The 27,761-nt window shown below is 44.3% G+C and overlaps 4 protein-coding genes across 4 annotated transcripts; 1 reads left to right on the top strand and 3 right to left on the bottom strand.

The window, feature by feature from the left end:
- Nucleotides 1-399: 399 nt before the first annotated feature.
- T265_00698 (hypothetical protein) lies at nucleotides 400-13,999 on the bottom strand (the record flags this gene model as incomplete). The annotated part of the gene is made up of 5 exons (XM_009164547.1): nucleotides 400-1,432; nucleotides 2,059-2,336; nucleotides 5,622-6,254; nucleotides 12,521-13,298; nucleotides 13,890-13,999. 5 exons carry the CDS (start codon nucleotides 13,997-13,999, stop codon nucleotides 565-567), a joined length of 2,667 nt encoding a protein of 888 aa, XP_009162811.1.
- Nucleotides 14,000-14,133: 134 nt separating this feature from the next.
- T265_00696 (hypothetical protein) lies at nucleotides 14,134-22,229 on the top strand (the record flags this gene model as incomplete). Its single annotated transcript, XM_009164545.1, has 3 exons — nucleotides 14,134-14,359; nucleotides 19,187-19,313; nucleotides 22,100-22,229. 3 exons carry the CDS (start codon nucleotides 14,134-14,136, stop codon nucleotides 22,227-22,229), a joined length of 483 nt encoding a protein of 160 aa, XP_009162809.1.
- On the bottom strand, nucleotides 14,215-22,417 carry T265_00697 (hypothetical protein; the record flags this gene model as incomplete). The annotated part of the gene is made up of 3 exons (XM_009164546.1): nucleotides 14,215-14,343; nucleotides 20,547-21,691; nucleotides 22,315-22,417. The coding sequence occupies 3 exons, from the start codon at nucleotides 22,415-22,417 to the stop codon at nucleotides 14,215-14,217; spliced, it is 1,377 nt and encodes a 458-aa protein (XP_009162810.1).
- A 413-nt stretch (nucleotides 22,418-22,830) lies between these two features.
- On the bottom strand, nucleotides 22,831-24,639 carry T265_00695 (hypothetical protein; the record flags this gene model as incomplete). The annotated part of the gene is made up of 2 exons (XM_009164544.1): nucleotides 22,831-23,088; nucleotides 24,448-24,639. 2 exons carry the CDS (start codon nucleotides 24,637-24,639, stop codon nucleotides 22,831-22,833), a joined length of 450 nt encoding a protein of 149 aa, XP_009162808.1.
- Between the last annotated feature and the right edge of the window lie 3,122 nt (nucleotides 24,640-27,761).

Below are 27,761 nucleotides of genomic sequence, written 5' to 3'. Positions count from 1 at the left end.
TTTTCTTTACAATGAGGCTTTCAAATAAATCATCGTTGTACGGCAGGGAAGCATCGGTGGTGAACACTGTCATGCTGTCGATGATGATGATGCTGATGATGATGAATGGAACTGGACTGCAGGGACCATCCCAAAGAGATGTCTGCATTAGCCCTCCTCATCGCTATGAAGAGTATCCACACACTCGGAATAGGCGAACTACCCTTATTCATGTGATTTTTCCTCCTAGTTCGACTACAGAAGCCCAGAGGTTAAGATACATTTTCCTAAATTCCAATCTATCTCTATTTTATTTATTTAGCAGGTTTAAATGACTCAGTTGTATCTCATCCCTCGTGCCTCCTTCCAATTACCACCATTTCCGTGCATTTTGCCATCCGAAGTCAGTGAAAAGTAAAGGCGTTATATCGTATGACTGATATCTACAGGCTGATTACATCAGTAATGTGCTTGCGTACAGAGCATCACTCTAACCTTTTGTTAAGCACATATTCTACGTATCCTAAAGTGCTATATCACTCAAGTCACGCTATTGGGAGGGTAGGTGTTCGTTGCGCCCGTCGTTCAATATGCAGGAATACGATAAGCCTTGTTGAACAGCCATACCAACGGTTTGAGGTTCTCTCGCGCCGTTTTTGAATTGGACCACTCAATACACGGGCTTGTGATGGTAGCAAAATACTGCATGATATGGATCGCCTCATCGCGATTGGGCACTTTGGCCTTAATTACAGCTTTCTCGGCGATATCATCCGGATCATTTGTCACCGTGTTGAATTTTGGCGCCGGATAATATTTATCATGGTCTGCCAACCTGCTGTTGCGGTTGACGGAACGATAGTTGCCCGCAAGGTTTGCTTTCGAATCGGTTGTAGGCCATACAATAATCCCCGGGGGTGGTGTTAGATGCAGACGACAGAGATGAAAGGCCAGTCGTAGTTGCGCTCGACAAGCCGGTTCGGAAAACAGGCTGGAACTAGGGAAAATAATTAAAACCTGTTTGGATTCCATTAGGAGTGTAAGACGATGTCTGGCCGGAGGAGCAAGTTGGCATCTAAATCTTGGTTGCCATGCCCAAACCCCTTTCAGTGGTGTATCTGCAGGCAAAAATGATTCACGTTTCGCGCGTTCCGCTGTGGAATAGATCGAGGTTGATCGACTGGTACGTGATGCGGGGTTAACTCTCGTGGAACCCGTCTTTTTAGTATCAGGAGGTAGGGAGGAGTGCTGGTTTATTTGCCCTGTCCTTAAATCACGCGGCACCGCAGGTATGAATTCACGCAACTTGGGTTCCGGATTGTTTGAAATATCAGCCTGTAAACATGGTATAACAACTCTTTTACACCATTTTCGTGCATGTCTTGGACAGATAATAAACAGCTTGGCTCTGGAATTGATTGTTTGGTCGAGTCGTAGTCGCATCTTCATATCTCTGGAAAAAAACAAATCTACAGATGGATTTTCTCGATGTGCGTCTTACTAGCGCATCAAGTTAAGAAATACTTCAAGTAAAGTCATCCACTTAAAAGCATCACTGCTCCTATTACCTCCTCTCGCATTTGACAAATCGTGTCAGTTTGTGTACGGAAGAAACTTCACGGCGCCCGGGTTGCACTGGTCGGGGCAAACTAGTTAGTCCGCGGAACACGACAACAGAAGCGACGACAATAACACCTTCCAGATGAGGATGAAGTCTCTCTCCTCGGGCGGCACACCTTTCCTAAATTGCGTTGTTATGACCAGTCCTGAATTAAATAAGTAGTATCACAGTCCTCACCTATTACCGGCCCGCACTACTGATACTTATAGACAGGAGAACGTTCAACGCGGGAATACTCGCCAACTAAACCCTAATATGAACCAGAAGGATGTGTTATTCCTTTGCCGTACTACGTTTTTTTGCATTTCTCCGAACCTTTCCACTCCAAAAACAGTAATAATGACCCTGATTACACTATTGGTGTTGTGCTAGTGGCTTCGATGCCGTGTTGGAATTGACCTACAGTGTTTTTTATTACTGTTGAACAAAAGCTCACCGGAATTCGCGAACCAACTCACTTTGTGTGAAAGAAGAAAAGTATGGGAGGCGGGACCAGACAGAATAGCATAAAAATTATCCACGCCAGTCCGAGTAACACCAGATAGCCAGTTGATTGGCAAGTTTTTGGCACCGATGGTGGTGACGCTTCCACAATGTTCGAGGGGGCAACACTCTCACAGTCACTTTCAAAGAAGTCATAAGCAGGTAAATTATCCTCTATGCGCTGGTCGCAATACATTACATCCAGACCCATGTGTTTTCGAATTGTTTTCTTGTCCAAATACTGGTACGGTTTCTACAGGTGGAAAAATAAACAGATTAGAAAGATTCACACACAGGACCTTTTGAAAAAAGTTTCTAGCAAACGTACGGTAACAAAAGAAATAAGGTTTTTAGATGAGAAAAAGACAACCCAATTTTAAAAAAGTAGGTATTTACAGAAATTCGTACAATTTTGTCCACGTTGGTGCATAGACCACATTTCCAAAATTTGTCTGAATTAAATGGTATTCGTGACGATCTACTCAACACATTTCTAACAAGATTTGCTTATCATTCAGAAAACTTATTTGTTGACGTGAAACTTCTGTCAATACCGGAGACGTGGTGACAGGTCCATGTATCGTGCATCGGTAATTGGCAAAACTAACCGTGAAATTCTGGATTTTCTACGGATTTCTAAGACTTCAATGGAAAATACATCGTGCAGCTGTTGATTTTGGGAAACTGATCGAACCCAGAGTCTACTTTGAGGGGAATCCGGGAAGGCAAGATCGCATGACATGCGTTGCCAAACTATCCTGTCTAGATGCGAGTTAATCACATTGTTGACCAGTTACTAATAACGGTAATGCTTGCGATTTCATTTGTATCCATAGGTTGCTGAAACAGCTTCTCAGTGTTTCACCACTTTCCAGCACAGACTGACTTCCTTTGTGTGACAGGACCCGAAGTCCGAATTCTTTTAACCATGTACAGGATGACGATTCGTTCGCAACTGCACGACCGAAGGTTTGTCCAGTTATGAAGCCACGGTTCCTGGGACATCCAGCGGAAATACTCCGGGGCGCACTCGAGACACACGCCCTAAAAGTCCTTCAAACCTGAGTAAAATCATGCGTAACAAGTGTGACTACGTGCCTAGGTCGTTGCTCTCTTCCATGTTCGGACATCAGACATATAAACGCGTCTCTTAAAAAGCACGGTATTTCAATGAGGCTGTGCCGAATTCTGTGAATGTGTGATCCAACTATTTGCATTCACATACGGATTCTTTGATAGCCATTCTTTACGTACGAGTGAACCGAATTCAGAGGGTAAGTGTTATCAGACGATCAGATTACTCAACTAATCAGATTACGGGATAGAGAGCTGACACTACATATCGCTCTTCCCACCATTGCATCGCTTTTGCATTGTACGAATCTGGACCTGATAATCGCAAACGTTTGTAGAATCTTTGATGTCTGGAAAGTAGGTAGCCAGGTTATTGGATTTCCAGATACAACATTCGAGGCCCCGAGAGAACATAGTTCAAGAAATCCCATCAAAACCAAGGTGTGTTGCTAGATAAGAATAGGACCACTTCAGTTCTCATCAACGCTAAAAAGATTGCATCTTGAGTGGCTTCCTCGCAATGTAGTTTGAGTTTCAATGGAGATTTAGTTCTGTAAGTGAAATCAGTCTATGCTGAAAAGCTGAGAATCCTCGTGCAGCTGTTATACCCTTAGTTGAAATCAATAGCCGTGCGCATCTTACGCAACCAAGAGAGTTTCAGATCCGCGACATTCCGGGCAGCAGTTCAGCTGTTTGGTCATGATCAGCAATCTGCTTAGATCGCAGATAGATAGGACGTAGCGTCACTCAGCATTCAATCACGGAAATTATATCATGCAGTCAGATTTTGGTTGGATTCTCGAATGACGATTTCTCAGAAGCAAGCCCAATTTATCTTGTAAAATTATTCTTCCTTCGATCCACATGTTTGCCTTTCGTAGGGTAGATCAAGCTCTAGCGTCCTATATATGCGGAACAAGACTACCAAAAAACTCTAAATTCATACACTGTTGACCGTTATCAGGCATGGCAAATTGTTTAATACAAATCGTACATCATAAATTGTTGATTAATGGTTCATATGCTGATTACAATATGGTTTAAATAAGAGATTGCCTTCTTCTGGTACTCGTCAAAAGGACCTAACAACAGTGAAAAAAACATGGGCAATTTTATGTAGCTCATTAGTGATCTCGGGATATGCGCGCTGTGTTCACTTGACCCTTTTCGTTTGCAAGCACCATGTACAAACTAGTGATTGCTGTAACGCCTAGTTTTCGCAACACCGTTATTTCCTAGCCTCGCCTGGAGTCATACCTCTAACTAGGCAATACTTTGAGTCAGTTTACTTAATTTTGAATGTTGTGTTGCACAGTGAGTACCACATACGACGTGCCACGTTGATCGATTTCAAAGGCAATACGCCAGTTTTCTTCTCTTATTTTTCGGGCGGTCGGTGACGAAACAGCAACGGCCATCAGTGTGAAGAAACTGATAAATCCATTCTCAGTCAAAATCGGTCATTCCATGAACTGTGAGGAATCCTAACGGCATTGGTGATTTATGTCGTTTCTTGTTTCTAAGACTCAGAAGATTGTGGGCCCCAAAATCGCGAACGACCAATGTGGTAGCTAACACAACAATATTAAGAATATTCTAAGATGTTCTGGTGGTCACTTCGAGCGCACAGTTGTTCTAGTGCCAAGCAGTTGGAACTTTAGGCTTACTGTACTACACGACATAGACTGGTGGTATTCCTTCATCTGCAAAACTCTGTCGGTACCCAGCTGCCGTGCCACCCGATGGAAGCACGTGGATTGAGGTACTGCAGACTGTCCAGGCCTACACAGGAGCAACCGAGGTACGCGAGGTCGGGTTGAACAATGAAACTTTAGTTACCAAGTTCCTTAATCACAGCTCACGATGAAGAAGCACGTGGATTGAGGTACTGCAGACTGCCCAAGCCTACACAGGAGCAACCGAGGGACGTGAGGTCGGGTTGAACAATGCAACTTTCGGTTACCAAGCTCCTTAATCATAGCTCACGATGATAAGCTCAAGCTGTGCAGGACACCGAGCCCCAAAACATACCACACACAACGTCACCTCACACTTTTTGACCGCATACCTATTTCATGCTCTTTCGACTGTCGAACACCCAATTTGAGCGTATTCTGATGAGTCCTAGCTCAGCATTGTATAGACAAAGTATTGGATAGACCAATAGACCAATCTCTGCTACTATCATTTATTTTCTCGTGATATTGCTCATCCCGGTCCGCTATGTATGTACACTGGTAAAGAAAACCAGGCGAAAAACGGATAGCCACGAATCTATCCACAAATTATGCGGAGCGTACTGGCCGTGTGATTAAAACCATAATTGCAGCTCTATCTTGGTCTGGAAACACAATTCAAAAGAGAACAATGATGTACTCGAGCTCAGTGGGACGAAATCTCGATCAGATATTGAAGAACCTATCGACAGACTAGGAAATGCGATAAAAAGGTTGTGTGGACTCACCCTGGCGCAGTCACATTGTAGTCCGTCAATCACCACATTCGTGATCTTGTGGGATTGTATTAGACAGCTAAGAGTGCTGTTGTATTTTCTGACTGTTTCTTCTCCGGGGATGGTAAAAAGATGGACGTCTTCAGGATAGGATAAGTGCAATATAAGTGCTCTCGGCCATAATAGATCACAAAATGCCCTGTCTGCGAAATAAATTATATCCGTTTGTTGTAACCTAGAATGCCNTAATTTGTTGAACACACCAGCTGGTACGTATATAAGTGGGTTTCCGGACAAGTCCAGTGATCGAACTTTTGGAATGTTAGGGAACGGTTCGATATTGGGGGCGAATGTGAAGCCGTTTCGTGTGAATTGAATAATCTCCGCATTCGGTAAATCTGGTAGTTGGTGGGTTTTGGTGAAGACTTGCTGGATGCTAGCGACAACGGCATTTTCCAAACGAATAGGCAAGTTCTCTTGGAAACTGGAGCGTTTGGATAAACTGACTATGCGTACACTTCGATGTTTAGAGCTGATTTCCGAAATACTCTCTGAATTTACGCGCAGGGTTAACGACTTGAGCTGTTCGAAGCAGTCATACACACGAGTAGATGTAAGACCTTCCTGCATCTCTGAGCTGATATGCTACATCGTTGAACAAAAGGGAGCGGAATGGGAAACATCAACACAGGAGGACAGAAAGAAATTAGTAAGTTTTAAACATTGCAGTCAAGATAAACACTCTCATCAATAAGAGGACTTAAAATTAGTTTGCAATCATTTGTTTTTCAAGTGGAAACAACTTTTTCTGTACTTATTTTGCACGTCTTTCGCTGAACTGAAGCACACATGGTTTACTCATTTTTCAGTCGATCAAAAGTACAGAAGAACTATGACTTCTATTCTTGCCAACAACTAGTGAATGTCCAACAGTAGCAAACGGTGGCGAACTCTAGCCAACCACCTCAAAGCAAATTCCTGTGCGTGACTCGTCAGGCCATGTCCTAGTAACTTATCTGCTCGAATGGTTAGCTGGGAATCTTCAGGAAGTAGTGCGTTTTTAGGCGAAATCTGACAATCCTCCCCCACTTAGTGTATCATGACTCAGCGGGCATGAGTAATCAAAGTGGCCATGACAGGAATTCGGTGATCACCCGCGGGGAATATCTGACCGCCTTCGATTTAATCCGGGAACGTCCCATATGACAGGTAACATTATCTAGCACATTCGAAGCTACTGAGAACCATGTGAAGACTTCCATGAACATCGGCTCTAAAACATCCGGGCCCTTTCCTGAGAAGCCGCTGCTCCGTGGAACAATCAAAATGCCGGGCTAGTCAGTAGAGTGGAAGACTTAGTGACGCGAGTTCGCGTTTACCACCGGAATTTCTGGAAGTAAACTGTATTGCATCGGTCAGATAAAAATACCGAAACTATTTTGAGATACCAAACACAGATCTGGTCACGCAGGGAGAAGCAGAAAGTGAATCCATACGACGGCTATTGAAGGAACTACACTTGTCTGCTGCCATAAAATTACACTCTGGGTGACTGAATTTCACAAAAGATGATCGCGTTCTAACACAGTGAATCTGATGTGTTACCGTGATGGTTCAGAACACCAAGTTCGAAACTCGTTAGGATATCTGGCTTCGTTCGAGAGCTGTGTTCAATCTGGTTAGACTGATCGAGCAATGGGTCGACATGCTATCCCACCGGGGTTTTAATATTAAGTTCACGAAGAAGTTGTGATGTTTTTTTCGGGTTGTGTGGTAATCGTCCTTGTGCTCTGCCGCAAGGCTGAAGCAAATCAACGGTTGGTAGGTATTCAAAACAGCGTTAGTCTTTTTGAGAAGTTCATTCATTGACTCCTGTATATAATGTTTTACCAAAGATAGTCCGTTGCTACTTTCTAAGATGGGTGTCTGGCCGATTTCTGAGTTCAGGCTTCCTTTGCCCAAACGCACCCGCATACCGTTGAGGCTATCAGTTTGTGGTGAACCTATCATCCTCCGAGGGAAGCCAACCTATGCTGAAAAGTCGAGAAGCTGTTTCATCCTTATTGGGAATCATCAGCAGTGCGCATCTCGCGGAACTCCGGAGTCTCGAACCAGCGACCTTGTGGCTAGGAGTTTGAACACTTAACAGTTCGGCAACGAGCGGCTGATCAGCAATGTGATTAACTTGCACTTAGACATTATATAGCGCCGCTCATCCTTCAGTCACGGGATCCACACCACGCAGTCACACTTGTTGACTGGCTTCTAGAGCAATGACTTCTCAGATAAAGGTTTCACTCCTCGAGTGAAGTTTATTCTTTCACTAAGGTACTGATAAATTGTTGGTAGTGTGATATTTATTTTTTTGTGTGTGGAGATTTTGTCCTCTGAGGCCAATTTATGCTGAAAAGCCCAGAGGCACTGTGTGGATGTGGTATCCTTATTGGGAGATGCGTAAGATGCTGATTACTGATGATTTCCAATAAGGATGAAAAAGCTGTTCAGTGCTTCTTGGCTCTTCAGCATAGATTGGCTTCACTTAGAGGACGAAAGCCTCACAAAAAACAAATCTGCTCACACTGTCAACTAGCCATTTTTTTACATTTCCCTAGTTGCAACTGGGTAGTTAGGATATGTATCAAACCGCTTCAGCACACTGAACGTCAAGGTTTTCAGATAGCTAGTCTGATAATCGGACAGGCGCGGTCATCGTACCTGATCAAACAAGCGTAACGCAGGCGATTCATCACAGAAGCTGGCGGGAGCAATAAGCATATCACTGTTTTGGTCGATTGATACACTCCACCGGCTTGATTTTAGTATGACCGGTTGTGGAGTACTAGGCCGAAAGCAAGTGCTGGCACAGTCATCCACACGCTGATTCATTGCTCATCCTTCAGGACCGATTGAATACCTATAACACATGACGGTAAGGCTGCTTCGCGTAACTCATACGCTGCTGAAACATCTTGGATGAGATTTGGGGGGTACGCTCAGAACGCGATTTGATAAAATGTCCAACTTTAGACAGATGAGATTCACAAACGTCTAATCGAAGCATTACCGTGATGGGAACAGTTTAGGGGATTTAAAGTCAGATGTACTTTAAACACTGCTTTTCAATAATCGTATTTTAATGAAAGACTGTTAAGTTTTTATCCGAAATGTGAGAATGACATGAGGGCTTTGCAAACTGGCTACAGCTTTTGATTATTGAAAAATATGAAGCAACAATATATTGATACTGCGTTAGAAATTGAACACTTAACAGTTCGGCAACGAGCGGCTGATCAGCAATGTGATTAAGTTGCACTTAGACATTATATAGCGCCGCTCATCCTTCAGTCACGGGATCCACACCACGCAGTCACACTTGTTGACTGGCTTCTAGAGCAATGACTTCTCAGATAAAGGTTTCACTCCTCGAGTGAAGTTTATTCTTTCACTAAGGTACTGATAAATTGTTGGTAGTGTGATATTTATTTTTTTGTGTGTGGAGATTTTGTCCTCTGAGGCCAGTTTATGCTGAAAAGCCCAGAGGCACTGTGTGGATGTGGTATCCTTATTGGGAGATGCGTAAGATGCTGATTACTGATGATTTCCAATAAGGATGAAAAAGCTGTTCAGTGCTTCTTGGCTCTTCAGCATAGATTGGCTTCACTTAGAGGACGAAAGCCTCACAAAAAACAAATCTGCTCACACTGTCAACTAGCCATTTTTTTACATTTCCCTAGTTGCAACTGGGTAGTTAGGATATGTATCAAACCGCTTCAGCACACTGAACGTCAAGGTTTTCAGATAGCTAGTCTGATAATCGGACAGGCGCGGTCATCGTACCTGATCAAACAAGCGTAACGCAGGCGATTCATCACAGAAGCTGGCGGGAGCAATAAGCATATCACTGTTTTGGTCGATTGATACACTCCACCGGCTTGATTTTAGTATGACCGGTTGTGGAGTACTAGGCCGAAAGCAAGTGCTGGCACAGTCATCCACACGCTGATTCATTGCTCATCCTTCAGGACCGATTGAATACCTATAACACATGACGGTAAGGCTGCTTCGCGTAACTCATACGCTGCTGAAACATCTTGGATGAGATTTGGGGGGTACGCTCAGAACGCGATTTGATAAAATGTCCAACTTTAGACAGATGAGATTCACAAACGTCTAATCGAAGCATTACCGTGATGGGAACAGTTTAGGGGATTTAAAGTCAGATGTACTTTAAACACTGCTTTTCAATAATCGTATTTTAATGAAAGACTGTTAAGTTTTTATCCGAAATGTGAGAATGACATGAGGGCTTTGCAAACTGGCTACAGCTTTTGATTATTGAAAAATATGAAGCAACAATATATTGATACTGCGTTAGAAAAGTGCACTCATTTGAATACCAATTTGGAGACCCAACTAAATACCAGCTGAATCTTTTGTTTATGATGTACTTTTTCAACTAAATGTGCTACACTAGGCAGCCTCATGTGTCAGTTTGTACAACACGCCAGTATCACAATATACTATTCACAATATCTTATCACAAATTATTATCACAATATATTATTCAACACGCTATTCATAAAGTTGATGAGAACTCTTCGACAGCCTACAGAAGGCCAACAGAAGAAAATAAGGAATTGGAAAATGATTGGAAACGATTGAGAAGTCATCGTTTCAAAAGGGCATGGTAAACAAACGTTCGTTATCTTAACTGGGTAACGCTTCGCTTTTGACACAAAAGCTTCATCAGGCCAAGTGAGTAGGTCACTAATTTGGCCAGGTTTTAAGGTAGATAAAGAACCAATCAGTAGGATGTCTGCATATTAGCGCCCTAGATCAATGTTGGGTGCCAATTAACGGCTCTTGTCCATTAGTGTGTTTGCCGAAATTTTGCATTGATGGTTTGGGAGAGTTTCTAATTGGCTCCGAACGTGCTTGGTTTCTTAATTTTCCACTTCAGAGTACTTCAATTGATGATACACGGCGGGTGCCACTGGTCGACTCCGTTGGTCTTTGTGGGTTTGTGAGTGCTACAACAATTTAGTTGGGGTAGGGTAGGTGGGCGAGGTCAAGTGGAATTCAGACAACACCAATACGTGTCAGCTCGGCTGATCCGAAATCGTTCACCGCACGCTTGCCAGTTTCACGCCTTACATTCTGTTAACACTGGAAGGCTTGGTGATTACTACCGCCTCGGCCATCAGTCTCTGTGACGTGGACCGTAGTCCTTGCCCCACACACCAGAACCGGAAAGCACAGGAGGAAAATAAGCCACTGCTGAGAAACGCTGATGAATATCGAGCGTTACTGAAAGACTTGGCAATTGTGGAACACAGCACTGATTAAGTCGGCTAGTCGTAAGAAATCTCACGGATTGGCACCCAGACCACCTTAAAGCCCGATCAACCTGGTAACTTACTCACATGGCCTGACGAAGCCTTTGTATCAAAAGCAAAACGCTGTCCAGCAGCAAACCCACCGATCGTTTACCAAAACTCTCTGAAATGATGACTACTCAATCGGTCCCAAACGTTTTCCAGTTGATTAAGGTTAGGATGTTTGTCATAGAAACAACGGCTAACGAATGCTTTCAGAGGGATTTCGTAGACTGAGAAGACATTTTTCGTTCGAATCTTACAATAACTGATTCGTTCATGTGTAGGTTGTTTCTAACATACTACGGTAGACCGCAGCACGACCCATCGCTGTCGCTGAAAGCGCAATACGAGTAGTTTGTTGTCGTTCCAACAACACCAAGGATGTATATAATGTGTAAAACAGTAACACTACGTGGGTCATGTCTGAGTGAATTAGCCCGTTCAGCTGGAACATCTTTACGGTGCCTAACTGCTGTGCCACTCGAAGGAAGCACGAAGGCTGGGATATTGCCAGGTTGTAAGCCTAGACAGGGGAATTCGAGAGGAAGAGGTGGGGTTCAAACCACGGGCCTTCCGGTCAGCAAATTCATGCTCTAACCACTTGAGCCATCAACAAGAGTTTCGTGTAGCTCGTTCCTGCTTGAATACCTTGCGTGCATTCATTTCGTTCTCTTTTTAGATGGATCAGTTTACCTCGTACTCCAATAAAATATTTTTGAATTACTAGGAAATTAAGTGGATAGACCTCTTGTTTCCGTCCGTGGTAGGCCAGTTGGAGTGAAAATAACTGTAGTTAAGAGGGTCGTAGTATCACTGTTTTTTTGCGACTTCAAGTAGCCGTAACGTTTGGTTCCATCTCATTTTTGGTCCCGGAAATTATCATCATAATTGACAGCTGCTGTAGATCCATGGTTGATGCAAGCCCAACACGATCATTATAAGGTGTCCACACTTTTAGATGCTCATTTGGACAATCTGGATGTAAACTGAGTGATGTAAACAGAGAGGTGGCCAACCCTTGACTTGGCGGAGTATGAAGGAGATCACGAAACGCTTGGGTGCTGTCAGTGCTACTCGCCTTCCAGGATGGGGACCGCGTGATCCTCACTGTGCCTGGTTGGAGACACTACAAGATATGACTGCCAACCGATATCAGTGGCGTTCTTGTTGTCAGTTTCTATCCAGATTGCCTGAGTGAATATCTGTAGGTGTAGGCACCTCGGAATGATCGTGTTAAGCTAGCACTAAGTCCCTCCGCATCCACCTTTATTCTTTTCTTTACAATGAGGCTTCCAAATAAGTCATGGTTGTACGGCACTGAAGCATCGGTGTTGAGCACTGATGTCATGCTGTCGATGATGATGATGAAACTGAGTGCTAAAGTTTCTATCACAAATATGGACATCGTATACACCGTACAAGACAGCAAAACTACTGGGTACACTGTATCACACTGTGGAATTAGAATCTGCCCAGCTACGTGCTGGATCTTGCAAAAGGCGCTTAAGATTTCGTCCAAGTAAAATTACTTACTTCAATCCCTAGAGGGAGAATTTTACACGGATTTGTATCGGGCAAATAGTAATTGGAGTTGTAAAGGCGAATAACACGGAGCCGTTTCGCTTTCGACCACAATTTCTTCAAAGTTTCTGGTATACATTGGTCTTCCAAGCGATTCAGATAAATTACTTCCAAGTACATGAGTTCCGCGACAAACGGGCAAATGTTGTATAGGAAAGCCGAGCCGATTGTACCAAGTTCCAATACGCGTAATTTTGCGAAGCCTGGGTTGTAGTTGAGACGAATCTTGCTATATTCCACCCGTTTTATTCGCAATATTTCCAACTCCGAACTGCCCAACGTTGTCAAATTCACAGTGTCTTTGGTCTTCACCGTGATCAAATTAATAACTCGAAGACGCGGGAAGACCCACTGATCTTCTAGCCATCGCACGGCAGCTGTATCGAGTATGCTGAATGCCCGCAAGTTTGGAGCAAAGAGTTTAACAGGCGTCAGACAATCTTTGATAATATATACTTCCAAAGCGGTGGAGTTCAGCGTAAATACCGGTTCGCACTTGGCCGGCCCAATGATGCTTAAAAAGCGTGCATCTGTTCTAAGCTCAGGAAATCCCAAGTTTTCATAAATTTCTCCATCAGATGGAATGCTCAGACAACTATCATCCAGTGTATAGTAAAGGGTATGACCGAACCGCTCGCCTGGTTCATAGTCTGCGACGACCAAGTGGAAATTAAGGAAGAGGATGAAATGGGTGATAACCAAGATGAGGTACATAAATCGGATTCTTTGACTGTAAGCAGGTTTGATTTTAGAAGGCGGCTACCTCTGGTTTCGCTGAATGGCAAAACAAAAGGGGATATCTCTCCGCTCTGTGCTGCTGTACAGTCACTTCGTTTGAATGAATGATCAATAGGATACCTTAGCCTGTTATATGTATCACGTGTTCAAGCGAATTTTCCCCTTTGGGCGAACAAGAAAGTCAAGATATGCAGGTAAGAGCATGGTTAGGGTAACTGTTTCTGTGGCTCCCTTGTTCGGTATCCGCCTTAAAACTGCTTTAAAACCATCACACGCAGTTTACGATCAACAGATTCTAAGTCAGTTTTTCAGAACCGTTGATTTTAGTCCAACAAGCGAGCAGATAAAGGGAACAGGAGGGATGGTCGTTGTTGACTATTTTCCCCAAACAATTAGTACAATTAGATTGTGAGGTTTACGCTCATGGGATTCTATCAGACCTACTAAAGCAACCGAAAGGCTACGAGTTGGAAGCTCTCTATGGAGTCATGCAGTGGTTCTGAATACACTTTCACTCAAAACTCGACTATAGGATGATGTGGCGACGTGTCAAATCATCATCATCACTGTCAGCTGTAATAACCGCATACTCGTACAGTGGTTGTAGCTGCCGCAGTTTCGTTCACCGATGACTTGTGCGGGGGGAGTGTAGGTAGCTGCGCATTGCACGCGCGGGCTGGTAAATTGGTGCATAAATCCAGCGCCCTCAATGGGCTGTCAAGTGGAAGATGTTGGAAAAGGAGCTATGCATTGAAGGCAATAGCTTGGATGCACGAGCGCCATTGGGGGCGCAACTGGGCCATATCTAACAAGGTCTCTAGCCATTGATGTGGCCCCTCTCGGGGTCCCCATCCAGGAAGACGGCAGTGACCAGCGCAGCTGAGTTTGCTGGTAATGGCTTTCATACTTCACTGCCAAGTCATTGTCTGACCGCCTCTGGCTCTCTTCCACCCTTCACGTGGTTGTGCGAAAAGAGCTTTTCGAGGAAGTCGGTCGACTGGCATACGCAGCACGTGGCCAGAGCAGCTTTTGCGAACCTACGTCACCTGTGGCGTAGGCGTGACATAAGCTTCTCTGTCAAGGGTCGAGTTTACAATGCTGCTGGATACTGAGTCTTACACTACTCGCCGCTTGACGGAATGAGAGGAAAAGGCATACCCTTAAACTCTGCGAGACAAGGGAAGTTAAACTATTCACTGAAACACGGTATCATACACTCAAGCTCCACGCACCGATCGATTCGAAACGATGCATTCGACTTAAGCGCATAATGTTGGTGAGTGCTGCAAGGCCCATTTCACATTATTCGCACCCCGAAAAGTAAAGTAGACTTTTGTTTGAGGTTAGATAGTCCATATATAGAAGGTATATGTACCATAACAATATTTCCTAGATTTGGGATGAATTGGAAAACCCGACCTATGTTCAAGTGTAGGCCAATCGGATGAAGCACCTAGTCATCTAGGTTCACTACACGACTAACTGAATACAATGGGACGAATAAGTCAGTTTCACACATGCAGAGTATGACGGTGGGCGATGTACAGGACGAACTGCAAGATGGATCAGTGCCGCATTTACAACCTTGTCAGCGTGTAGCTTGCGATCGTAAAATGGTAAATGCAACATGACGATTTCGTCCTCCCGTAGAGTCCTTTGGAAAAGAAAACACTCACTGAACACAAGCTAAATGTTGTGGACCACAGTCTCCTCAATGCCTTTTTGTTACAGTGAATCCCGGTCTGGATAGCCGATTAATAGCGTGGTGCGGTTAGCCAAATCAGAAAAAGTCAATGAACGTACAAACCGGCTGATCTATTGATCACTGCAGCGTACTAGCGGGTCAAAAAAGTGATACTAAGACTACAACTCATCTGTCAAGGGCGAGTGGGGAACAACCAATGAAATCTGTGTGAACGAAAACGATTATTCCATTGGCTGTTATACAGTCCCGTTACGTTCGGAACTGGTTCTCCTAATACGAAACAACGCGAGCCAGTCGGATAGCATGGCGGCGCCATGCTACCATGCGGTTTGCCTGAAACCCCAAAGTCCAATTTGGTGTACCATATCCCGCTACACTGGTCCACATCACCCATTATCCTAACAAGTGTTTCACTTCGCATTGTACATTTCTTATGTAATCCACTTCCTGGCTATCCTGGATCACATTGGTTTCTCAAAAGTACAACCATTCGGATGAATCAGTTTATCAAATGTACCAGATTTCGCGTGTTTCGATTCCTATATGATCACCATGCTGTCAGTCCGTGGAAAGTACCAGATCTCCATACGTATCAGCATACTAATAAACAGCACAAAACGGCTCACAAAGAAAATGACTCTCCAGAAGGAGCATTCGACTTTCGCTACGCGTAAAAACCCACGAGGGTCTTTTGCGTCTCTATTCCACTGCAACAGAACAATGAAGCGTGCGTTAGAGATCCCTGTTAACTGAGCTGTTTAGTGAACAAACCCCTAATTTAACAGTTGGGAAGTACATCCACCTCATTTTTTTGAAATAAACCTTTGGGGGTCAGTGCTTGATCATAAAAAATGATGTCCCAATCTTGTTGATGCCACGTCCTTGCTATTAGTCATGCATGCTTGCGGTAAAAGAGGCTTATTGATTCAATTTGAAGTCGAGTAAAGTTCTACTAGTTAGTAGATATTTATACAAGTCTAATTGCGACTGGAATTGAAAAAAGACGCAGTTAACAGGAAATCTTGTAAAACCTAGTGATTCTTCAACGTTCAACCAGCTACGCTCTTTCCGTGTCTTACCGCATCTGAATAACTCCTACATTTAGATGCTTTATACTTCAGCCTGAAGCAGCGAGTGTTTATCTTTCTCACCGAGTATCTGCCAACTGTTTCTTTGTCACCTAACATTTTCTGTTTCAAAAGGTTCAGGCGGGATTCAGCGGAGCATCCTGTTAAAAATAACTCCATCTGAAGATGCGTGCTCTTCTCCAAAGGCCATACCTCTTAATAAAGTGCCATACCCGTGAATTAGCAAGAAGTTTAACTTGAAAGGGCTGTGGATATCGTGACTGTCAGCCAGCACAGTTTATCGGTTGGCTCAGGCACTGCGATAAAGGCATGTTGTCACTCGACGGCTAAATGATAGGAGACAGTTCCTCTACTTGGATCTTCTTTCTTATTCAACTTAAAATATATCACACATATTACCGAAACATACGGAACAACCGCAATAAATTCGAGGCAGTTGGTTGTGTTTGCCAGGCTAACTAATGAGGTGACCATTTAGAACAGAACAAAATCAACGAGCGGATCAAGTAAGTCAAACGGTGTAGGATTGGTGGATGAGGCTGAGTATGTTCCAAGTGATGTCTACCTCTGTTGGAATTAAAACCCCAGCATTCAACGAGCAAACCAAGTTGAAGGAAATCCAAAACAAAACTGACCAAACAAATTACATCAAAGCCATCCGCAAATAGTCAATCGCAACAGAAGTATTGAGTATTCTTCAGATACCACACAAACGTAGCCGAAGGGGAAGTGCCCATCCAATCGCGCACTAACGGCATTTCATCAACTGCAGCAAAAAAATCTCGCAATTGACTTTCCGAACTAACCTACAACCCGTGAACTCCCTAATGTACACAACTTCAGAGGTTAAACGACATAGTAGTTGCTGGTGATGACAATGATCACACACAATACATACAGGTGCTGGTTGTACTAGACTTGCTGTACTACAGTTTGGTGGCATGAACGGGTAAATAGCTCGACTTGCCTTTTCGTCCAAAGTACCGATTTTTTGTTGAGGGAAAGGAATTGTCTGCAGTTGCGCTTAATGCCTCAACTTTTATCTTGACTTCGAATAACCCGCTCTACTGCTCCAAAGACCTTTCACCTCTGTTCCATTGCTTACTATACACCACCTGTCAGTTAAACCGCGTGAAGTGTGGGCAGTATCCCAATCACTTTATAAAGGTACCAATGGAATTTTATTTTCAGCCTTGTGCGTTCTGGCTAACTAAGAAAAACTTTTCTACGTCTATCCGAACAACGCCAAACATGTTCGCATACACCTGGTCAACATATGGCCCGAATAGGTTGGCATTAGTCCCACAAGAATTAAACTAGCGCACAAACAGGGATATATTTGGGAAGGTCTGAAAAGATAAGGTAGTATCGTATCAAGCTATCAACAACATCTCAAAGAACTTGCCAGCTGACATGTGGAAAAGTTCATAGCAGGGAAGACGAGGTACTTCAAGACATAGGATAACGAACAGTAGTGCGTCAAGGGGCGACAATGCTACCCTTAAATAACCCTACAGACTCAGGATACCATCCGCTAGGTAAGCATTACAGCTGAAGACAAACTACGACAACGGTTATGCAGATCTGTTTGTCGTTGCCGGCGGTGCGGTCAGAGTGATCGCGGAACTTCGAACAAACCGAGCACTTTCGGACAAACGGGGAAGATTGGAACAAACAATTACGAGACGGTTCGTGCAATAATATCTCACCCGCTTTGGTACTTCCCTGGAGCAATCTGCTGGGTTTTCCTTACTTGATTTCCAGGAGGAAGACACTAGGAAGTTCAACTAGAAACTTGTTAGGAAATTAAGCAGTAAACCTGTCGATGTTTCAAAACAGGATACACTTTTCTGCACATGAAGAATATCAGCATGCGTGTGGGCCAGAAAACAAGCCTCGGAAAGGACCCCAACCACTGGCATCCCGCTTATGGAGTGGGTGTTTTATCGATTGAACTACCGAAGGCGCTTGCCCTTCGTCGTGCCTATACACCTGAGCTTCATAGCTAGTTGACCACTTTTCTCCCTATAGATTAACAGCTGATATGTGTCAGTGTCATTGGTGAACAACTTGAATGAATCTCACGGCTGGCCGGACGTTGATAAAGTTAAGATAACCAAAGGTATTGATGTAAGAGTGGAAGAGGACTTCACTGATCTTAAAAAGAGAAACTTAAGGGAACGTAGTATGAACGCGTGGAAACGAACTCAAATCAGCGGTTACCTGAATCAAAAGCCAATAGTATGAGTGGCAGGTACATTTAGGTTCCTGATCGACAGCCGACATGCTTATTTGTCAATCCTCAGTTCGTAGTTCAAAATTCCATTTTCAGAGCCACCATAATGGAAATCGGTATAAATTCGACCTCGCTCGCTCGTAAGTGTCTCCCACCTTGAGTTGTTTCCACAGTTTAAAACTTTTTGAACCTCGAATTCATTCAGTAGCCATTTGGACGCAGGCAGAATATTGTATACGGACAACTTTTAGTGACTGATGTGCGAACAGAAATTAAGAGCTATGTGGCCAAAATCCCAGCATCTCATTCATTTGCATGCTACGGCAACTTTTTCCACGAGTTGGCCTCAAAGATAACTTGGATCGTTCCTATCCATGAAGCACAGTCGGCAGGAAGCTCTAAACACGGTGTTGATCAGGGGTCCACAGGTTTGCCATCAATCTACTTTTCGATTTATACCTTTTGGTAGTGGTACCCAGCTCAAGAACGAAGGACACAGTTACTCAGAGGAATATAACAATACTAACAGTTGTGATAGTGAGGAGCATAACCGAATACTGGTGCACTTTACCGGTATGATTCCGCAGTTCTTTCTAGCCACATCTGCCCACGCTTATTATTGTAGAGATTTTGATTAATTATTTTGACGATTTTGTGGAGATTTTTTGCCAAAATTGCGCATCTTTGTTCAGATCCTACCCAAATAAAACATACAAAAATAGTTTAGCGATGTTTTGGCACCTTCAAAGTGCAAACTGCTGTTATAAGGTCACTAGAGACAGATGTCCCTATTCGGGTAGTCGCAGCATACCGGATGATAGCGTTCCTGATGAATAATACGGTTATTAAAGGCCGTTCCGTTTTCCTTCAACATAGGCACCTCTGTGGCCGATATAACATCCACCTGTCGGTGAAACGCAGGGTCTACAACGCGATCGTTTGCCCAGTTTTACTTTGGAGCTATATGGTCTGGCTACTGTGCGTTACAGAAAAGAGACGATCGCTTTTCTTTGGTCATTCGTGCCTTGGAAGCATTGCAAACGTATCACTGAAACATTGAATTAACAATTATGAAGTGTGACGACTGGATTTTGGCAACAAGCGGACTACCTCTCCAGTCGAAGAATTGAATCGGTCGCATCAATAACGTTGGCTCGGTTATGTGTTCTGCACGCCAGGTGATCGAGTTCCTCGCTGTGACCTATGTTCTGAGTCAGGTTGCGACTGGAAGATACCACGAGGTGAAAAACGCATGATCTGAGGATGAAGCGTGGAAAGAACACTGGTTCATGCCGTCTGCGGGACTGGGGTGTTAACGAACTACGACATCAATGGCCGAGGGTACTCACTGACATGGCGATGTCACACAAATATTAGTGGTGTTGTATTTGCTATCTTGTTCTTAATAATTGACCCATTGTTGTTTTTACCTTTCAATATGTTTTGTACCTCCTCTATAATATACTACCCCCTGCAGCGACCCGAACCGAGGTACGTACTACTCGCAGCTATGAAATCAAACTGAATACCGAGCAGGTCCAACGGACCACTTGCGGACAAAATATCAAACGACTACAACTATGTATTCACCTCCGTAATATTTGCTCTGCAACCAGTAGGATAATCAAAGCAAAGCCTCTTTACAGCGTCCGCCTTATGGAGAACAACACTATGTACTGACCATATTTGGCTGGATGTGAGTTTCTTGTTCTGGCCCAACTTTGCTATTAGCAACTTGCCATCAGGTCAGGAGTTCTACCGCATCTCATTCCAAAATAAAGGATGAAAACGAACCTTATATTGAGGTGCATCTTACTCTATAGGCCTGCACTAGGACACATCGCCCTGTAGAGCAAGCGTCAGTGGTCAGTGAAAAGGGGTTCACTGTGGTTGTCGTGAATGATGTTCCATAAACGTCCAGATACTTGTATAGATTAAAAAAATTCAGTTTGAAAGCACGAGAGTTGACAGAAAATATACCCACCTAAAACCATAAAAAGACGGAAGTACCTCGACTGGTGAGGCAACATTTGTGACAAGATAAAAACAGTAAGTAAGGGGTAAATTTCATTTAATCTCCATGAGGAAAGCAGTGAAAAACAGTCAGGGTGACGGATGATTCGATGTGAAGCGATTACAATTCTCGAGGTATTCTGCACGAGATAGGGGAGAGACGTGACCTAAATCATACACATTCGTATCCACCCACACCTCGGTTGAATCCGGGCTGAACAAAAGCCTATTACGTTCTGTATCCTGCGCTAGGTCGCCGGCAGTAAACTTAACATCAGACCGACCCACCACTTCTTCGTATCTTTGATCTCCCGGTAGAAATATTACTGAACACTTTTGTCCGGTGATTGTAACCTCAAAAACCACTGAAGTCCAACGACGGCAGCCTAAGTGAGCACGTTCTGCGGCAAAAGTGGTTAGCTTTGAAATGTCGGAGAATTGGGCCAGTCGTCCTAGTTCATACACCTGAGGTGGCATGAACCAGCGCCTTTGGGCAGGTAAAAAGGAAACCGGGGCATCAACATAGAGGCGATGTGCTTCATCATTCTGCCATCGCGTGGTTTTGGTAGCATCAGTTCCATCCAACACAATGACGCTGTTTATTGTGACGAAGAAAAAAAGTGTATCAAAGCGCGTAGTGTGGTGTGCAGGTGTCAACCAATTTGACCACTCTTTGAGTGCAGAAAGAGGGGGATAAAATCCTAGTTCTCTGTATAGTTGAGGAAAGCATTTTGGGTCTTGGAGAACGTTTTTCTGCCAAGACTCGAGTAGGACAGAGTTTAAAACAACAGCTTTTGTATGAGCACAATCATCCGGAATCTGTTCGGTCACCAACAACAATCCCGTTTCTTCGAATAGCTCACGTAGAGCACATAAGCGAAGTCCGACGGCAGGATTTAGATATTCCGAAGTTTCGTTGTGCGAGGGAAATATTCGGAGCAGGTTTGAAAAGATTGGTGGTGATGTGAGGAGCTTCTGAGTTCCCGGAGTGGACTTGTATAGGAAATCTGTCCACAGTGCTCGTGAGAAATCCGCTGAGGATACTAGACCACCTGGAAATACAATCTTGCCTTTAAAACTCGACTGATTTTCGGATCTCTGAAGCATAATAATATCGAAGTTCTGAGTTTCTTCTGATATGCGCGTTCCGTACAACTGTAATGTGAAATGTTTATCGAGGTTCGAGCGAACGGCGCGATCAAGGGCCACAATTACGGAAGCTGCATTCCTCAGTGAGCTGCAGCACAAGCGGATTGGGAGCTTATAGCAGGCGATGGCTGGCAATTTTAATGTCAATGAGGAGAGGACCCAACGTTGCAAGGAATTTGGAGAACGCATTCCGACTAAAACGATACGGAGAGGCAACAAGTTGAGATTCGCAATGCTTGAATGTAGACAGACAAGAGCGTCAGGACAAATAGAGTGAGAACGACAACATTAGAAAACGTGGTATATAAAACAAACGGTGCAATAGCAGATAACCGGATATATCTGTGTGGAATAAGGGTAGCATCGGAACCGCTGAAATGAACAGGCCACCGTACACAGTGAGAAGCAGTTTGCAGTGAAACTGGCAAGGGACAGAAGACACAAAAGGGAAATCTTATCATCACACAACCAAAGCTACTGTTCCAAAGAGAGGTAAATGTTTTTCAAAGAAAAGCACTGAAGGAAGTTAAGTGTCATGATACCAGCTACCCCGGAAACTCACTTTCCAAGACATGATAAATCTCGGGGTGCTTAAACATTAGACAAGAAATCAATCCAGTACCGCAAAGACTAAGTGGAATTATGCAACACATGAACGCCTACCATATTAAAAGCTTCATAAGGTGCCAACATACTCACATCGGTCATTCTAACAAACATAAACAGGAGTAAGGAGTGTTCATTCCGTGTTGATACATCATAACCCAAACGATGGCGGGGGGGGGGGCGAGATGGCCCAAGTGGTTAGAGCGCGGACCGGAAGGTCCGTGGTTTGAACCCGACCTCTGCCTCTCGACTTCCCTGTCTAGGCTTGGGCAGCCTGGCAGTATCCCAACCCTCGTGCTTCCTTCGGGTGGCATGGCAGCCAGGCACCGAAAGGGTGCTACAGCTCAATTATTGTTATTGTTATTAACCTGAACGATGACCTAATGGCAGATTCTGGTTACTTTGGTACGACACTGGAGAGATTTATGATAAAACCCCTTAAGGTAATAGCCGAAATAAGTAGTTGGTTCCGGTGCTTTTCATCATGCCTTCAGATTGAGGCCGACCAAATACTGAAGGAACAGACCATCTGCGCGTTCGCCCATCAAGACCACCGCAGATTGCCTGAGTGAATGTCTGGAGGTGTAGGCACCTCGGAATGATTGTGGTAAGCTAGCACTAAGTCCCTTCCCTGTCCACCTTTACTCTTTTCTTTACAATTAGGCTTTCAAATAAATCATGGTTGTACGGCAGTGAAGCATCGGTGTTGAACACTGATGTCATGCTGTCAATGATGTTGATGATGATCGCACGCAGTACCACGGAAGGACCGCGCACAAACCGCGCGCGGTTTGCTGCTATTGATTGAAATGCTGTTGTCGGCATCGGCCACCAACCAACCAGGCCGATAAACAATGAGAGCAGATATTACAGAATAATAGCCATAATCAAGGAGGTTCGGATCAGATATCCACCGGTATCGGATTCCATAGTTTATGACCAAGTTTCCCACATCACTGTTTGAACCAACAGTATCCAAACAGCGCTACGCTGTGGAGAGTCTCCCAAACATACATTGGTCAGCGCACTGCACTAAGAAAAGTCACTCGAACCTTTCCCTTAAAAATGCCCAAACTGATTATTTCTAATCAGTACGAGAAACAAACTGCTGTATCTCAGCTTCACGGGTGTGACAACAGCGCACTGACGGAGGTTCCTCGATTCATGACGAAACGATTTTAGGCAAGCTGAAAAGCTCGTTCGACCCTAGGACTCAAGGTCAGGAGTGCATCTCGTGCGTCAGGCTGTAAAAACCGCAGATCCATATGACCCGTCTGAAGATCAGGGCAATTGTTTATCAATCAATGTAACCATCCATTGAAGCGGAAACGGTTGATATATACTAACAAGCAACTCAGGGATTCGAGCTACCATTTTCAGCAATCACTCAAAAAACAAGTGAAAATGTCAAACCGCACCAAAATTGATACAGTTTCAGTCCTGATTAAGTGAAGACAAACAAGGACGAGAACCGAAACATCGGCAATAACTCTTTTTCACTTGAGTACCGCAGTACATGTTTTTGAACTCTTGTCATCCAAATCGTTTTCAGTTAATGAGTGATGTTCGATTTAACTACGTGAGATAAAAGTCAAGGGTTAAATACACTACTCGATCCCCGTGAAAATCCATGAGAATTCAAACTGTTCTCTACTTCGACTTATTGCTTAGTTAAATGTTCGGTTGATACAAAAGCCAAAATAAAATAAGGTTAAAAGTACCCCACTAAGCAACGTCATTCACGAATTTCGAAAAAAGTCACGGCCATTAGACCAATGTGCGATCAGTATCAAGCGAGCAATGGTAAGCTACACTAGGTGTGTTGTATTCTTTTGGTTATAGCAGGTAGCCGAAGACTCGTTACTTGCTCCAGCAAATCTGAGTGTTCGTTCTCTACTGGCAAATCTTACCTACGGTCCACCAAGTATTAAAAGACAATTTGGGCTCCGACTCATCTTCATAAAGGAATCTACTCACAAGGTTGCTGAAGACTTTTCGACAGCCCAAGACGGGTTTGGCCCTCCTTGGGGCTCATCAGGTAGACGCAACCCCCGAGTTTCTGCTTGAGTGGTACTCTGTAAAAACGCGAGTTTCCTGCTGAGTACTGAGGACAGTTGCGAGCGCAAAAGGCAATTGAGAAAAAACTGAGCAAAATCTTTGCCCTCCTTCCTAAATGGGTGTTGAAATTGTGGTCTTTGTGTGGCGAACAGGAATAAGTGGCTGTATGAGCGACTGGTTGGACAAAGTATAATTCACAAGCACGAGACAAACTGATAAGCGGCAAGGTAAACCATTGTCACGATTGTTGTGAACGATGCTAAAGAGACCAATTGAGTGGACACACAGGGAAACACAAAACACAGACGGGCACGCATGAAGATACGGTGAATGCTACATTCAAATTGTTAGGCATAAGAAAAGAAAATTTCTTCGGCGTGTTTCTTGGAAAGAGGTCTGTCATATCCAACAGATGGATGAATGGGGTTAAAATTTTACATTCCCAATGCCATATAGTAGCGTTGCCCGTTATTTTCATCAGAGAATAAGTTATGTGCTGTAGGAAGACGACGAATTCATCGAAGGATTTTATAAAAGAAAAATCTGGCTTGAGGACCGAACCACCAGGTTTTTGGATCGACCTGCGCTCAGCCCAGAGGAGAAAATCAGCCCATCGGGAACGTAGCACTAAGTTCATTCCCCGCCCGCTTTTATTCTTTCCTTCACAATGAGGGTTTCAAATGAATCGTGACGGCAGGGCAGCGAAGCATCGGTGTTGAACACTGGTGTCATGCTGTCGATGATGATGGGGGCGAGATGGGTCAAGCGGTTAGAGCACGAATTTCCTGACCTGAAGGTCCGCGGTTCGAACCCGACCTCTGCCTGTCGACTTCCCCTGTCTAGGCTTTGGCAACCTGGCAGTATCCCAGCCCTCGTGTGGCATGGCAGCCAGGCACCGAAAGGGTGCTACAGCTGAATGAGTTTTTTATATTCTGATTTTTCGATGATGATGATGGTGAGAAGAGCTCATTGTGTTCAGCCCTGTGCTAATTGGGAGCGACCGAGGGGAGGACAGTATACGACCTCGCAACGAAGTACGGAAACACTAGCTAGTAAACTTAGTCGGGTGGGCAACTGCCGCCTTCCTGGATGGGGACGCCGGGACTCAAATTACCAGTGGTCAATGAAATTGGCAGGAATGGCCCAACTGCGCAGTCAGTGGCGCTCGTGCATTAAAGCTACTGCCTTCATTGCGTAGCCATCAAATTTCCGAACAAATTCAACATGCCTTCGCCTCCAAGGCTTGGTTGTATGTTCCACTTTCCCGTTTTCCGGTGATCGAAACTATAGCAGTTGGAACCAATGTGCATATGGTACACGGCTTATGCTGATAAACCGAATTGAATAGATACATGCACTTGCTGCACGCAGCTATAGTTGCAGTGTCTTTCCCCGGAGTACGGCCTCGATATCCCCGCTTGTTCGAAGTCCGGAAGAATCAACTCAGATGTTGGCTTCTTTGTTTCACGTACCATCACGGAGGCATCCAAGCTACGCTACGAAAACGATGCATTCTAAATTAAGATTAAGGTGTAATAGAGCATACCATAACTCTTAAAGAAACCATCTTCACAGATTTTGATAGCTTTTGCACTACACAGCCCAAATTCCTATACGATAGTTATCTGGTTTGTTGGAGAGAGAGAGAGAGAACAGAGATCATCAAAACACAATCCCCGTTCGTCAACCGTGACTTCAGGCTCCATCTTTGTGAGTTATTGAAAGGCACACTTATTCAAAACATCGCGAGTGGCGGGAGGTCTATCTAGCTAATAATGGGTTAGTCGCTCTACTTTTGGGCAACTTTTTATCTTGTGTTGGCTGTAAGGTACAGGTTCTCATCAGAATGTCAGAAGTCGTGGATAATTCGAGACCGCAGTTATGCTGTTTTAATGACTGTGTTTTTTAATCTCACTCCACTTTTGTCTACAGCTGGGCTAGTGAATACATTTCACTGTTCAATGTGGTCTATGCGGCCAAACCTCGTGCTTGCAGACCAGCCAATCAATGTGGTGGACAAATTTGTCTACCAGGCCAGTTATTTAGGTTCTGGTGGGAAGGCCCGGACAGTTTTTGCCAACCTCCGAACCTATCGTGCAGGTGTGAGGTCACTTAGTCAAGAGCAAAGTATACACTGAGACAGTGCGATCCACACTGCCTTGTGGATAAGAAACGTGATCTCTGTGCGCAGAGGACGTACGAAATTTGTCAATCTTTGACCATCGGTGTCCACGAAGCATTGGTCGGATCTAGTGGGAACATTGAATTAGCAATCATGAGGTAAGCCAGGCGCTTTTTGGAAAAAAGAGCCCTTCCATGATGGATGAGATGCTCAGGTAAGCCAAGCGCTTTTTGGAAAAAAAGAGTCCTTCCATGATGGATGAGATACTCACGCTTCATGGGTTACGCTGGTCGGGAAATGTACCTTACATTCCAGAGGACACGCTTCATGGGTTACGCTGGTTGGGACATGTACCTTACATACCAGAGGACTGGTTGCCTTGCTGAACTCTTTGCACCCAGCCCCATGCATGGAGTCAACCGAGGTGTGAACCGCCCACGATCTGACACGAAGCACTAATCAATCAATCCAGTCCGGTTGACAGTTGCTGCCTCCCTGGATGGAACGACGTGAATCAACTCATCAATGTTTAATGACACTGTTAGTCATGACTCAATCACGCAATCAATAGCGCTTTTGCGTCAAGGCCACCGTCTCCTGTGCATACCTTCCCAGTTCTTGAACCAAATGATCATATAATCACCTGGAGTGCTTGCTTATATCTCGCACACTCTCCCACTTCCCGGTGACTAGCAGCTGGAACTAACGTACCCTTGGTACATGGAATTTCGAACCTTCAACTTCCCGACTTTCATCAGACGAATCGGTCACCAGCAACTGAGCAGCAGCACTTGGGATATAGCACCACTCATCTTTCGCTCACGTAAACCACATCATGTGGACATCTGCTGACGAGCTTCTGGAGTGATGATTCCTCAGTTGGAAGTTTCACACATCTTGTGGGAGTATTCTTCCTCTGAGTCACTTATTGATATATAGACGGTGTGAGATTTCGTCCTGAGTGGAGGCAGTCTGTACTAGTGCTAAATCTTGTTTAAATAGGAGTTAACCACAGTGCTGATCCATCTCTCGTGACTGAACGGTTGAGTGTTCAAATCAGTGACCGGGACGTCGAGGGATCAAACCCCCTGAGGTTTCTTGAGTCACGCACTGCTGGTGTTTCCCAATAAGGAAGAAACAGCTGCACAGTGCTTCTCGGCCTTTTAGCACGGATCGGCTTCACTTACACGACAAAATCTCCATTAACTATTCCATAAACTCCTCATACCACCAACAATATAGGCTTTAACGGATGATGTTGCCTTGACCATCCCTGTGCTTGGCTGGAGACATTGCAGAAAACAGCACCCAACCCATGTCAGTTTCGTTCAAACTGCCGCTCTGTCTGTCTGTCTGAGTGCTTGGTCAGCACCAGATCTCTACTCCGACAACTGTCTTCTTTTATTGAATTTAGGCCTTTGAATATGACTAAATGAACGGTAGTGAAACATAAGTTTCAATACTGATGTTGCTGTTTA

Source organism: Opisthorchis viverrini, assembly GCF_000715545.1.
Source record: "Opisthorchis viverrini unplaced genomic scaffold opera_v5_7, whole genome shotgun sequence".
NCBI lineage: Eukaryota > Metazoa > Platyhelminthes > Trematoda > Opisthorchiida > Opisthorchiidae > Opisthorchis > Opisthorchis viverrini.
The sequence above is the reverse complement of the archived record's forward strand: the minus strand, read 5'-3'. Positions and strand labels throughout refer to the sequence as shown.